The sequence below is a fragment of the Theropithecus gelada genome, chromosome 11, assembly GCF_003255815.1.
Source record: "Theropithecus gelada isolate Dixy chromosome 11, Tgel_1.0, whole genome shotgun sequence".
NCBI classification, from domain to species: domain Eukaryota; kingdom Metazoa; phylum Chordata; class Mammalia; order Primates; family Cercopithecidae; genus Theropithecus; species Theropithecus gelada.
In genome coordinates, this window is record NC_037679.1 from 93,443,913 (window position 1) to 93,458,896 (window position 14,984).

At 49.0% G+C, this 14,984-nt stretch overlaps 1 protein-coding gene across 1 annotated transcript in view; it reads right to left on the reverse strand.

Annotated features, from left to right (window-relative positions):
• LOC112634982 (SH3 domain and tetratricopeptide repeat-containing protein 1-like) overlaps positions 1-14,984 on the reverse strand; it is a 39,744-nt gene that overhangs the window by 13,118 nt on the left and 11,642 nt on the right. Inside the window, 4 exon segments of the mRNA XM_025402863.1 lie at positions 2,161-2,956; positions 2,959-3,281; positions 3,284-3,835; positions 5,396-5,437. Coding sequence (XP_025258648.1) covers positions 2,161-2,956; positions 2,959-3,281; positions 3,284-3,835; positions 5,396-5,437 — 1,713 coding nt within the window.

Consider the following 14,984-nt stretch of genomic DNA (forward strand, 5'->3'; position numbering starts at 1 on the left):
TTCCACCTTGAGAAACTAGAAAAAGAACTAAACACAAAGTGAATAAAAGGAAGAAAATAATAAATGTGAGAGTGGAAATGGGAAGTAAAAATACAGAGAATGGAAAAACAAAAGAGATAATCAACAGAACCGAAGGTGGGTTTTTTGAAGGTAATAACAAAATTGACAAATATTTCTCCAGACTGACCAAGAAAAGAAAGACGGGACACAAATGACTAAAATCAGAGACTCAGCACCATGGCTCACGCCTGTCATCCCAGCGCTTTGTGAGGCGGAAGTGGAAGGATCGCTGAGGTCAGCATTCAAGACCAGCCTGGGGGAACATGATGAGACCCCATCCCTAATAAAAATAAATAAATAAAACCCCAAGTTTCTAAAATCAGAAATGAAAGAGGAAACATTATTGCCGACCTGACAGAAATAAAAGGATTCCATGAAAACACCACGAACAATTGTACACCAAGAAATCAGACCATCCAGACACAACAGCCACACTCCTAGAAGGACACAAACTACCGAAAGTGACTAAAAAATGACCCCAAGTAAGCATGTGGGGTATCAGCGCCGCCCTCGGTCTCCTCGACCGTTCAGCTCAGGGTGGGGAGACAGGGAAGCATGATCCCCGTTCCCTGGCCTGCATTTCCAAGTCTGAATCCCCCAGCACCCCTGGGAGGGCCTCGTAGGAGGAGGTGCCACAGGCTGTTGTGCCAGGAGCCACCGGAGGCTGCAGTGGGGGCTGGGGCGCTGGGTTCCTGGAGGGTCTCCTTCCAGTCAGAGAATGCCCCTGGGGAAGAAGCCTGGGTCTGAACCCCCCAACCCTCCTTGGGCAGATGTGTGGGATCGGGAACCCTTCACACGGTCCTTTCCAAAATCTCATCCCTCCTAGGGCCAAGAGTGGGTGCCAGGCCTGTGCTGGGAAATGGGCAGGTTTGGTCACAGCCCCTGGGGCTCTGGTCCAGGCCACAGGAGGCACCTCTGAGTGGTCTCACTATGCCATGACAAAGCGCTGCAAGGCAGAGGGGACTCACAACAGTATCCCTTGTCTCGGCCATTTCCCTGGACTCAACTTCCTCATCTATCCTCTGCGGCCTAGATTTCGGAAAGCCCTGCCCACCTACTGTCCCTTCACTGCTCAGTCTGCAGTGACTGTTCGATAGCACTCCATGGCTCCCCAGTGCTCTTGGGGAAAAGGCCAAGCCACAGCCTGAGGCCCCAGGCCCTGCTTAGCTCTCCAGAAGAGCTTCTCACCATCCAGCACCCAACCCACCCGCTCCCAACTCTGCACCTCCCTGCATAAGCCCTGCTCACTCACCCCCGCTCACACCCCACTCATCCCTGCTCACACTCCCGTTCACTCACCCCCACTCACTCACCCCTGCTCACACCCCACTCATCCCCGCTCACACTCCCACTCACTCACCCCCATCACACCTCCGCTCACTCACCCCCACTCACTCATCCCTGGTGCTTCACACAGGCTACACCACCAGCCCCTCCCCCACCACCTATTACTTGACTAAATCCTCTCAACCCTCTGGTCCCAGACTAAAGAGGCTTCCCTAACCCGGGGCCAACTGGTGCCCCGCCATCACGCCACTCACAGTTTTGTGGCTTCTCTGGCCTGAAGCTCACATTCCCACGCTCAGTCCCTGCCACCCGAGGACTCCACAAGCCCCATTTGTGGGTGGGGCCTGACACACTGCATGAACTGCTCTGTGGCTTTGGGCAATCACCCACCCCCTGTCCCCTGTGAAGTGGGATGACAGGTGTGCAGGCTGCCAACATACCAAGCAGATCACACGGGCACAAGAACTGGTGTTCAGGGCCTGGCTCATGGAGGGGCCCCAAGTCCCAGCGCAGCAGAGCCTGCCTTGATCCCAGGGTTATGTCTAGGGATTCCCAGCACGCAGGACTTTCCATGCTCAAGGCAGGATAGTCCCTGGGCAAACCAGGAAGAGCTGGCTGCCTCAGTAGGGCACAGAGGACCTGGCCCTGCATAGGAACCGCCTGTCTCCAGGGCGCTTGCCAACATCTGCTGCTGGCCATGACTCAGCACTTTCGATGGTGGAAAAACCACCACTTGTTTCCGAATCACAAACCCCAGGTGTGCCCTGACCCAAGTAGCCCCGGAAGGCGCACAGGAGGAACTGGGGCACTCACTCTCCACATGGCCCATCTCCACGGCGACCAGAAGGGCCCACTCATAGTAGCCCTTGTCCTGCTGGGCCGGGCCCTGGCGGGTGCAGAGGTGGCCCAGCTACAGGAGCACGTGGGTAAAGTCCTGGCCACACTCCCTGCAGGGCAGCCTCGAGAACAGCCGCACGGCCTCCAGGAGGTAGTGCTGGGCCAGCCTTCTGGCACCCCAGTGCAGGCACAGGGTCCCGAAGTTGGCCAGCACCACTGCCTGGTTCCTCTGCTGGCCCAGGTACCAAGCCGCCCGTAGGGCGCAGTAGTAGCCCTTGGCTGCCTGCCTCGTCCGGCCTGTCCTCTTCAGAGCCACGGCCACCATGTTGGCAATCACACCCTCCTGGTCCTCGCTGGCCACCGCTGCATCCTGGACAGACTGCAGGATGTTTAGGGCCACTGGGCTCTGTCCATGAAGCATGTGCAGCCAGGCCAGGGCCACCAGGGTGTCCACGATGGCATGGACTCCGGCAACAGCACTGGCTTCCACCGCCTGTGTCATGAAGGTGATGGCTGGGTCGTGATAGCCACGGTGGCTGTACAGTTGGGCCAGGCTGGCGTGGAGAAGGCCACGCAGCGCGTGGCCTGTGCCCGGGGTTAGGGAGGCCAGCGCTCGCCTGAGGTAGTGGGAAGTCTGGGTGGGGAGGCTGTGGGGCTGGAGGGTGTTCTGGAGCACCAGGTTCACGCTTCTCAGCAAGCCGGCCAGCGAGTCCTGTGTCCTCAATGAGGCCACCATGACACAGCTCAGCACGAGGTGGGGCAGGCACTTGCGGCCAGGAGTAGGAGCCAGGAGTAGATGACAGCCAGCAGTAGGGAGCAGTCTGAGAGCCACGCAGCCTCTGGGGCTCCCGAGTCCCTGTGCAAAAGCAGCAGCCGCTCCAGGAAGGGCAGGGCCTCCTCGGGCTGCTTGAGGTGCACATGGTGCCTGGCCAGCAGGAAGCAGGCGCCGGCCTCAGCCTGCAGGCTCTGGCCACCCACTGTCTGCTGCAGCGCCAGCTGCAGGAGCTATTCCTCCACCTCGGTGGTGCAAATGTGACCCAGCGTCCCCAGGAGCAGGGCCATGGCTTTGGGAACCACCTGTGTACACTTCTCCCGTTCTGCTTCCGGTAAATGCTGGCCGGGTTGGTGTATACAGCCACCACCAGGAACAGGTCCCCAAAGCTGCCCTCCAGGGACCCCAGTGCTTCCTCCAAGTACACCCGGGCCTGGGACAGCTTGAGCCTCCTGCTGCACAGCCGCCCCAGGAGGAAGCAGAGTCTGGCCAGGGCCATGAAGAGGCCAGCTTTCTTGGCCACCCCTCGGGCCTGTGCCAGGCGCCCAGTCAGCTCCTCCTCGTCGCTAAAGCTGCAGAACATGCCACTCAGCCATGGCCGTGCCACGCCGTACAGGCCACAGAAGCTGGCCTTGTACCCGGGGGCGTTCAGGAACAGCAGTGAGGTCAGGGCCTCTGGGTCCTCCCAGTCATCCTCAGCTTCCAAGAAGAAGGACGGCTCCTTGGGGTCCTGCAAGCTCATGTTGCTGGATGCCGCACAGAGACCCCAGGACGCTGGCTCCTGGGGGCAGCCTGGGCAGGTCTTGCATTGTTCTAGAACATTCTTCACCTTCGGCAGGGTCGCCTGTGGCTCCAGGCCCAGGCAAGGTGGAGGTATTTCTGCAAGTCACAAAAACACCTAGACAGATTAGAGTTCAGCAGTGAGTCCTTGGTCCATTGGGGACAGGGTCCCCACATCCCCCCTCTCTGTGTCCCTGGCGCAGCTTGCCATGAGCCCTTGAGAATTATGTGCAATGCAAACCCGGGCCTGGAGCAGTAGGAACTCCGGCACTATGGGGACACAGAGAACACGCAGGCCCGTGGCCCGACTCTCCTACAAAATCACCCTCCTGTCCTGCTTTGTCGCCCACCTCACAGCATGGTTTTAGGAGACTATGTCAGCTCAGTGATCCCTCAGAGATGCCTTTCCCTTTAGAAAGAATCAAAGCCTTCTAACTGGACCCATGTATATGCAGCACTACAACTACAAATGTAACTTTTGTCAGCATATTGGGCCCCCCGGTGGGGTACAGGAATCCATGAAATCCTCAACAGCCAATCAGAGCTATTGATCAGCTCAAAAGCTGCTATGCAAAATTGGTAAAGCCACCGACGGCACAGGACAGGGCTGTTGTACCCATGTACCCAGCTCCGTGCAGGGAAACGGACCATCCCTGCAGGAAGGATGGGAAAGCTTCCAGGCCCCTGTGGCCACCTTCACCTTCAATGGTCTGAAAACCTGAAGCCCACAGTTCCTAAAGGGTTAACAAAGGCCAGCCTGCTCCAGCAGCCCACTGGTGCCTGCTGGCTTTGGTGGATTCCTAGCCAAAGCCCCTCCCAGAGGTGAGCAAACAAGCGCATTTCCTGTTGGAAAACCTGGGATGAAAGGAGGCATTACTGAGAAGGGAAAAAACCTAGATTTAAACAGACTCTCTGTTTCAAGCTCACATGTAAAAAATATTTTCAGTACAAACTGCCTCCTTATTCATCTGTAAAGCCTTGGAATTAAAAAAATAAATAAATATGATTTAGAGGCAAATGTCTGACTTGACTACACTAGATTAGCTAAGAAATCTCCCCAATCCAGCAGAGGCACACAGCCCCTCCCAGCCACTACCCTGGCCTCCGGGGCAGCTGGAGAGCCACGTGCCTTTGCTCCAGTGACTTTGGCAGAGGGTGGAACCACCCCCTCCCTGAGGCAAACCTACAACAGCCTTCCCTTCCCCACTGGCTCCCCTCAGGAAGGAGCAGACCCTTCAGGGACCTCAGTTGAGGCCCCTGCAACCTAAGGCTCTGAATTCTGCTACCTGCTGAGGGCAGTGTGGCCTCCCATCTCTGAGGTGGAGCACAGGGTGAACTGCAGCTTCTCCAGGTCATGAAGAAGGAACCCACAGCTACATGTGGGCCCCAGCAGTGGAAAGGATGTCCCACCTCGGTCGGTGACCAGGCAGGGGTCAGCATGTTCATTGGAAGAAGTGTGGGACCCCACGGCCTCCAGTGCCAGAGTAGATGGGAGGTTCAGGCCCACCTCAGGCGATGTCCCTCAAGTCCCCGGCCCACACCACAGAGGGGTGACAGCCGCATCCAATGCCCACCGTACTCAGCTCTGTCCCCTCCCCCGGTGTTACTCCAAGGCCCAGCTCATAACCAGAGGAAGCCTGAGCCACGGGCAAAACCTACCTTGTTCCTGCCGCTGCTCGGTCTCAGCTTCCTCTACTGAGTCTGGCAAGGGAGAAAAGAGAAGCAATCAACACCCCCAGCCAGCACCTCTGGTCCCATGTCAGGTTGAGCTGGTGTCGGTGTTGCAGGGTGAGAGCATTGCAGGGTGCAGGGGTTGAAAGTCATATCATCCTCTTCCCTCCTGGATCATGGGAACAATATCACTGGGGGGTGGACACTTTCTGCGATATTGGGAGTAACATCGTCTTCTGTGCCTTGGAATATTAAGGACAATATCATGGGGGGGCGTGTACATCTGCAATATTGGGAATAATATTATCCTCTCTCCCCCTGCATATTAGGAAAGATATCACAAAGTGGGTGTTCACCTCCTGCGATATGGGGATTAATACCATCTTCTCCCCTTCCAGATATCAGGAAGAATATCACATGGGGGTGTACGGTGTCTGCCATACTGGGAGTAATATCAACCTCTCAGCCTTGGAATATTAAGAAGAATATCACAGGGTGGATGTACACCCCCTGCCATATTGGGAGTAACATCAGCCTCTCCTCTCCATGGATATTAGGAACAATATCCCAGGCTGGGTGTACGCCTCCTGCTCTATGGGGAATCATATCATCCTCTCCCTTCCAGAATATTAATAACAATATCACAGGGCGGGTGAACACAGCCTGTGATACTGGAATTATTATCATCCTCTCCCCCTCCAGATACTAGGAACCATATCACAGAAGAGCTGTACCCTCCCTGGGATATTGGGACTAATATCATACGCTTCTTCTGTGTATATTAGGAGTAATATCACCAGGTGGCTGTCCATTCATTGCTATGTTGAGAGTCATGTCATATTCTCCCCCCCTGGATATTAGGATCAGTTTCACATGGTGAGTGTACACCTACTGTGATATTAAAACTAAAATCATGCTCTCTGTCCCTGGATATTAGGAACAACATCACAGGTAGGTATACACCTCCTGCAGTATTAGGAGCAATAATATGATTAATTAGTAAACATCAATGATCGATTTTAATAATTATCAGGCTGGTCTCGAACTCTTGACCTCAGGTGATCTGCCCGCCTCAGCCTCCCAAAGTGCTGGAATTACAGGCGTGAGGCACCACGCCCAGCCAACACTTCTTGATATCCCTTTTTGGACCTCAAATTTAGCATGCCAAAAACACACTTTTGATTCTCCCTGCTATAACCCACTCCTCCCATAGTCTTCCCGATCCCAATAACAGCATCTCTAGTCTTCCAGTTACTCAGGCCAAAATCCTTGACATCATCCTTAAAACTTCTTTTTCTCTCTCTTGTCATCCAACCCATTTAAACTCTCCTTTCAAAATATATGCCAGATCTAACCACTTCTCACCTTTCTCATCATTTCCAACTAGGTCCAGCCCTCATCATAGCGCTCTGGGTTACTGCAAAAGCCTCCCAATCGCCAGCCACAGTGGCTCACGCCTGTAATCCCAGCACTTTGGTAGGCCAAGGCAGGTGGATCATCAGAGGTCAGGAGCTCAAGACCAGCCTGACCAACATGGTGAAATCCCCCTACTAAAAATACAAAAAATTAGCCAAGCATGGTGGTGGGCGCCTGTAATCCCAGCTATCCCAGAGGCTGAAGCAGGAGACTCTCTTGAACTCAGAAGACAGAGGTTACAGTGAGCCAAGATCGTGCCATTGCACTCCAGCCTGGGTGACAAGAGTGAAACTCCATCTCAGAAGGTCAAAAAAAAAAAAAAAAAAAGCCTCCCAACCCACCTCTCTCCTTCCACCTTTCACCCTGCCTGCATGCTACCTTCCACTCTCAAACATTTCAGAAAAAAAAAAATTATATCCACAGAGAAAGAAAGTACAAATGGGGTGAAATGTTTGGGGAATCTGAGGGAAGAGTATATGGGAATTCTCTGTACTATTTTTGCAACTTTTCCATAAGTCTGGATTATTTCGAATTCAAGAGTTAAACAAAGAAAAAAAAACCACTATCTCCCTTTGTGAATCCACCCTGTCTTTCCCCTGGCAATTTAGGGACGCTCTCAACTAACACATCTGTTTTTTCATGAACACTAAAAGAACCCTTGCCTAGTTTTGACTTTCTGTGCTTGGCAGTAGAAGTGTGTGTGTGTGTGTGTGTGTGTGTGTGTGTGTGTGTGTGTATTTCATATATATGTGTGTGTATATATATGTGTGTGGTGTGTATGTATATATAGAGAGGGAGAACTATATATATGAGTATATATATAAATATATAGTATATTTACGATGGTAATGTGTATATATATAAATATATGTATGTGTGTAGATATATATAATACATACCCCATAGCCTGTCCTTAACCAGTTCTAAACTTAGTTGGAAAAACACATACCTAAGCAGAGAATTTCAAAATAATATGATGAATATTTTGATAGAGGGATGGGTTGCTATGGAACACACTGCTAAGACACAAAACCTCCTAGATGGGACAATGAATGAACGAAGTTTTGCACCTATAGGCACCCCTCTGATATCCCCTCAAACGTTTATAGTTATATGCATTTGCTTCCCCCAGGACCCCTATTTCATAAGGGTTAGTCCTAGAGCCTAGCAAGTTCCTACTACAGCTGGCACACATATGCCATTCAAGAAACAGTGGCGGAGTGAATGACGAGTTAAGAACCATTTGTCAGCCAGTGCTCAGTAATACAACATGCACTGGTATGCAAATTATATTTTTGTTGAAAGCAACAGCAGGATCGCAAATTATCTTTCCAGAGAAAGCAAATCTCAAAAGCTTCTTTACCCTACTAAAGCACATTATAAGAAGCTCCCCTTATATAAAAGAAAACCTCCTCATTTGTTATCAATGGCGTGTAAACCTAATAAGCCTCCGCCTCTGATGACATCTCTTCCGTCCCCAGGGCTAGATAAAGGAGGTTCTGGAAACCCTGGTAGTTGTGAAGGTGGCTCCCAGCTCTGACAGTCTTGAACCCTGCGGGCACGGAGGTCACACAGCAGAAGAACAACCGAGGGAAGCATCATCAGGCTTCGAATATGTTTGAACCAGAGATGGCAAATAGGCTGCAGCCAACTGAAAACACCAGAGATTCATGGTGGCCACCTGAGGGGTTATGCTCTTAAAAAACAAAAATAAAAAATAAAAATTAAAAAATTAAGAAAGGAAGGGGTCAAGAATCCATCAGGTCTGACTGAGACGTGTATCAGTGACTAACACCCCGTATGGCAAAAGTGCTCCAGTGCGCTTTGGGTACTCACAGCTTCAGCAGTATTCAAAGGCGTGTGCTGCCCGAAGACTAAGCCACGGGAATACCCCAAGCAACACTGCCAGGAGAAACGTCTCCCATGGATTTGGCTAGAAACACAGTTGTCTTTAACAAATTAACACTGAATAAATCCTGACTTATTAGAGCCTGTGAGAATGACATTCTCAATGATAACAGTTATCACTACAATCTCCAAACATCTGCGATCCTGCAAGGAGGAACTGTGACAGTGCAGGCCACATGTCCAGAATGCTTCCCAGATTGCCTGTTAAAGAATAAAAATATGAAACCCCCTCTAAGAATGTCTTCACTCACATTTAGCCAGTTGTTCCTTTGTGTGCATCTCTGTGCTAGAATGGCCATTCTTCCCCACAGCCTGAAGTCATATGCTACAATAAATGAGACTCACATGAAGCCAGAAACGTGCAGATGCGAAGAAACCAACACAAACGAAATGGGCTGGAGAGTGTGGCCAGGAGGATGGTACTTCCCAGGAAGCAATTACTTCATCTCTGCCCATGAAGCAGGCAGTTGTCCCCCAGGCCCACGCCAGCCACTCGAAGTAGGTTCTAACCAAACTACTTCCAACAATCAACGTCAATACACCACACAATTGGCTTCTGAAAGGACACCTTGCAACCAACGAGAAACTGTTAGCACAACTTTGACAAACTGTGCAACTAAAAACCTTGGAAAGGGATAAACAGAAAGGGATAAACACTGCCACATTTTGACTCCAATACTGTTATGTGGTAGCACTGCAATAATTCACTGAAACAAAAGAATGAATGAGGAATACGTTTATATAGGAATCAGAGGAAGCATGACTAATCATTTAAAGTAATAGGTCAAGAAACTGCTAGGTTCAAATGCTACCGTGAGACACTGTCAGGGCCTTAGGGAAATTCACTTCTCTTGGTCCTGTTTCTAGGTTCATAAAAAACCAGCTTTGGATTAGGGAATCTGTTGCTTCCCAAACCTTCCTTCTGTGATTCCAGCCCAGATTTTAGGACTGCTCTCCCACTTGGTATATGAAAGCACTTTCTATGTAGAATAGCAAGAGTACATTTCTGTGTTGAATGCGGTTTGGGACCTACTCTATGAGGCAGAATATCATCATGGAACTTTAAGCATGACGACAAGGCGCACTCTAGATAAGGATAACACATAAGATGTGGCCATACACCTGTGCGTGCCTGGCAGGGAGGTGGGGAAGTCTCATTTAATGAAGCCGGGGTGCCTGTTGCACCTGAACATCCTCAGTCCACATCAAGTTCACAACGTCCTTCTGACATCAAACCACAGGTATCACATACTTTTCCATATTTTCTACCCAAGATTAAAATATGCAGAGCACCGTGATAAAGACACCTCCATTCCCAGCATGTTGGCTCTCATTCTGTAGAATTACATACTTTCAGTGCAAAATGGTGACCAGGTTCCAGCCGCAAGCAAGACTGGGCTCCGTGGGGACAGCAGGCCCTGCAGGAGCCACCACTCCTGTCGCCACAGTCTGATGCAGCTGCAGAGAAGCTGTGGCTGAGGCCATTCACTTTGTGAGAGAACCGCACAGGAGGGAAAAGGTAGGGAAAGTCGGAAAGAGGGCAATGTCATGCTTCTGAGCCCAAGCCAAGCCATCGCATCCCCTGTGACTTGCATGTATATGCCCAGATGGCCTGAAGTAACTGAAGAATCACAAAAGAAGTACAAATGCCCTGTCCCACCTTAACTGATGACATTCTACCACAAAAGAAGTGAAAATGACAGGTCCTTGCCTTAAGTGATTATATTATCTTGTGAAATTCCTTTTCCTGGCTCATCCTGGCTCGAAAAGCTCCCACACTGAGCACCTTGTGACCCTCACTCCTGCCCGCCACAGAACCCCCTTTTGACTGTAATTTTTCTTTACCTACCCAAACCCTATAAAACGGTCCCACCCTTATCTCCCTTCGCTGACTCTCTTTTTTGGACTCAGCCCGCCTGCACCCAGGTGATTAAAAAGCTTTATTGCTCACACAAAGCCTGTTTGGTGGTCTCTTCGCACGGACACGCATGACAGGCAGGTGCAGAGCCAGGAAAGGACCAGTGATGAGAACAGAAAGGAATGCGTCTCCCTGTACACACACTCGGATTTTATGACAATGTGCGCAGGGGGCTGAACTGGATGCCTGAGAACATTCCTCCAAGTTCTTTTGCTGATTTTCTAAATATTGGTGTAAAATCTGAACTCAGAAAAAATTTTTTTAAATCGCTTCAATCAACATCTTTGTCTAGTGCTCAGCATCATATCTACGTGATCATCTAGAAAACCAACTTCTGTTCTAAGGCTCACATACTCCTATAAAGTCCCAGAGATTTTACAAGGGAATGCACCTCTCATTCGCATCAAGAACACACACAACTACCGTTAAAGAAATGCTTAATTTGCTTAAATAATTTTTTAAACACCCAGATTTGAAATACAACAGAGAAGACAACTTTTTGATAGCTCTGCTTTTCAACTGCGAACTGCGGGTGGAGAAAATAACCTGCCATGATTTCTAACCAGTCAACAACCTGTCTTCCCTGGCTGCAGTAGGAGCAATCTTTCTGAGCTCAGGATGAAAAAGACCCCAGCTGTTCAGGGGACAGATAGTCATCAGTTCTCAGCGGGCTTCCCGAGTCCCAAATCCCCATGTGATACGTGGAAGTAAAAAGCTATCAATGACCAAGCATCTGACCGCTTATCCCACCTCACCATCTGATTCTCCTGCCATGCAAATTTAAAATTAATAAGCCTACTATTAGAGAACAGAGTTGGTGCTGCATCTGTCTTCCTAAAATTACGGATAATTACCAGCCCACAATGGCTTCTAATCAGATTTGAGTAGTCCCTTAGACAGGAAGCTAAAGTGCCTCAGCCCTAAACTGAGAAGAAAACAGAAACTGGAATGTTCTAGGTTTGATTTTTTCCCCCTTGTTCTAAAGTGGCTGTTCACGAATCTCCTTCTACTGTCTTGTTTATAAAATGTATGAGAAACAGGGAAATTCAAAGATATGATAGAAATGGCCACGTTTTCTAGGTAGAAACTTCGTGAACATTATTTTAGGTGCTGGGCTTTTTCTCCACAAATTGTGAGCCTGGAGTACATTTTCTCCCTCGTGGTTACACATTCAGAGTCAGGGAAAGTGGCTTTAGCAGTAAAGAGGGGAGTGCACTGAGAAGTGACCGGACACTGAGAAGGATAGACAGGGACTCTACCTCAGTGGCCTACAGCATTCCTGGGCCTCCGCCTTTACTTTTCTATCTGTACAAGGGATCTAAAGGCCTGTGATTCTAGGCCACGACAGCTCTTCATACACACATACACTAACATCACACGCCTATGTGAAAAGTTGTGACACCTGGCTGATTTCCTGAAGAAGTTATCTTGTATCATTTCTACTCATGTACTCCACCTCCTTCCAGACAAGTATCTGAGGATGATGGGCTATCCCACAGCCATGTGTGTAACCTCTGCTGCTTACGATCCCTGTTCATATAGCATTTTCCAAAAGCATATGGTGTGAAGTGACAGAAGAAAGAAGAATAAGGTTCTTTCAGCCCATTCATTCATTCATTCATTCAACAAATATTGACTGACTATCTACGTGCCAGGCACTGGTGATATAACAGCGAACATATATTTTTGTAGGTAGAGACAGACAACCAAAAAGTATGTTAAAGAGTGATCGATGCTGTAGAGGAAAATACACCAGGAAACAGGAAAGAAGAATACCCCTAGCCACCCTACACTGGGGTGACACTAGTGTTACAAAATGGAAACAGCGGCCGGGCGCGGTGGCTCACACCTGTATTCTCAGCTCTTTGGGAGACTGAGGCAGGCAGATCACCTGAGTTCAGGAGTTCAAGATCAGCCTGACCAACGCCGTGAAACCTTGTCTCTACTAAAAACATAAAAATTAGCTGGACGTGGTGGCACATGCCTGTAATCTCAGTTACTCAGGAAGCTGAGGCACAAGAATCACTTGAACCTGGGAGGCAGAGGTTGGAGTGAGCTGAGAGCGTGCCACTGCACTCCAGCCTGGGTGACAGAGCAAGACTCTGTCTCAAAAAATGTAAAAATAAAAATAAAATGTAAACAGAGAATAAGATACCAAAAGAAAGAACATGAACGATTAATTGTAACAAAAGCCTTTGTAAACTAATACTTTCCTTCCTGGATCCTTGTCCCTTACAAATGGAAAAAAAGGGCGGAGAGGGGGTAGCATCCAAATGATGTTTTAAGATGGCTTCAGGTTTCAGATGTCTGACAGTCATACTCATGTACTTCAAGGAAAAAGTTCTAGCTCTATAAGCCATCTGGGCAATGGTTTAATGTCTTTTTTTTTTTTTTTTTTCAGAGAGTTTTAAAATACAGGAAAACGTGTGTGTTTATTTGGCTGCTCTGTGCCCGCACACGTGCAAACTCTGCTAACAGGTTTTTCCATGTTTTGCTGAATTTGCCATCTTGCCATAAACAGGCTTCCAAGTCTTAATTGTCTATAAATAGCACAAACACCCAAAAATGCAAATCAAGACAAGCTGTCCCTTCAACTGCTGCTGCCATGATGACGGCGAGCGACAATTGGCCAAATCAATACGCGGAGACTGAAGCTGTACGGGAGAGAGCACAGAGTCCACTGCTTTTCCCATAGCATTTAAAGAAACAAGCGGAAACGGCTCTCCACACAGGACAGACACATCCTTTGTTCTTTGAATAAATACTGCCAATGCCCAAAATACTTTCTCCATCACACTATCTATATGGAATTCAAGTTCCTTCCAATACCATGAGTAACGCCAGTGATAGACTATGTTTAGCCATAGTGACCCATTAGCATTCTTTTTCCTTTAAAATGTTGAAATAATAATATTGAGTGTGCACTCACGAGGTGCCAGGCTCTGAGTTTGATCTCGTCTAGTTCTCACTGAAATCCTGTAAGATCAGTACCATATTCTCTCATTTTTCATAGATGAGGAAACTGAGGCATAGAAAGGCTAAGTAAGTTGTCCATGGTCACAGGTTATTTAGAAACTTTTCTTCAAACTTTCAAAAGTTAACTACTGCCACTATTACAAATGGGTTTTTGTTTGTTTGTTTGTTTTTTGGGGCCAAGGTCTTGCTCTGACCAGGCTGGAGTGCAGTGGCGTGATGATGGTTCACTGCAGCCTCGACTTCCCAGGCTCAAGTGATTCTCGCACCTCAGCCTCTCCAGTAGCTGGGATTACAGGCAGGAGCCACCACATCTGGCTAATTTTTTAATTTTTATTTTTTGTAGGAATGGGGTTTCACCATGTTGCCCAGACTGGTTCCAAACTCTGGGCTCAAGACATCCTCCCAGGTCGGCCTCCCAAAGTGCTGGGATTACAGGTGTAAGCCACTGTGCACAGCCCTACAAATGTGACTCATACAAAGTCAGAGCAGTGAGCAGAAAGAGAACAGAGACTTCAGCCAGTCTCCTGGCTGTGGCAACACCATATCCCTCCTCCATACCGTAATGTGTCTACACCCACCAAGCTCCTAGACATTGAAGGCAGGCCAGCTCAGAGATGAAACAGCAGTCAAGAAAGAGAAGATGCAGACACGCCTCTTGATTTCAGCTCGAGCGTGCCTCTCTGCCCTGCAGCTGCACAGGCAGAAACCAGGGGCCGTGAGTCTCAGGCAGTGTGTTTGGTTCCTGGCAGGTAATCTTTTGGGAGACCATCCCAATGGTCCCCATACAATTAGTGTTACACTTCTCAAAAAGGAAGTGTGACTTTTATAGAAAAATCGATTCCATTTGGGAGAAAGGCCTAATAAAACCACAAAAGGATAATACATTCATACAACAGCAAATTCAATTCATCTGTCACAAACTGAAATCCCAAATCCCTCTGGGCACACAGCTGCTTTTCTGAGCTGAAATTCAACTCCAGTTGAGAAACAGGTCAACTTTTCTAAAAAGATTTCTTTTTCACATGCCTTCAATAAAAATTCCTTTCCCTCACTTGTCATTTTCCAGATTTAATGGCTCTGTTGGCCTTCCTCTCATTCAGGCCGTGAACACTGACTGCATGTCTACTACGGCCAGGACTCCAAGGGAGACTCCTAGGGAACACAGATGACTGCAGCACAGCGACACCCTCAAGGAGCACACACGGGGAAGGCAAGATGATACAATCACAGACTTCACACAGAAAAGAACTTGGCATCCATACCCCGTCCCATTTCTAGAAAACAACGATGCTGACTTAGTAACATTTACCAAACAGCTTGCAGTGTGGAGGCAGGCATGAGGGGGCCCCGGGGCGTGCA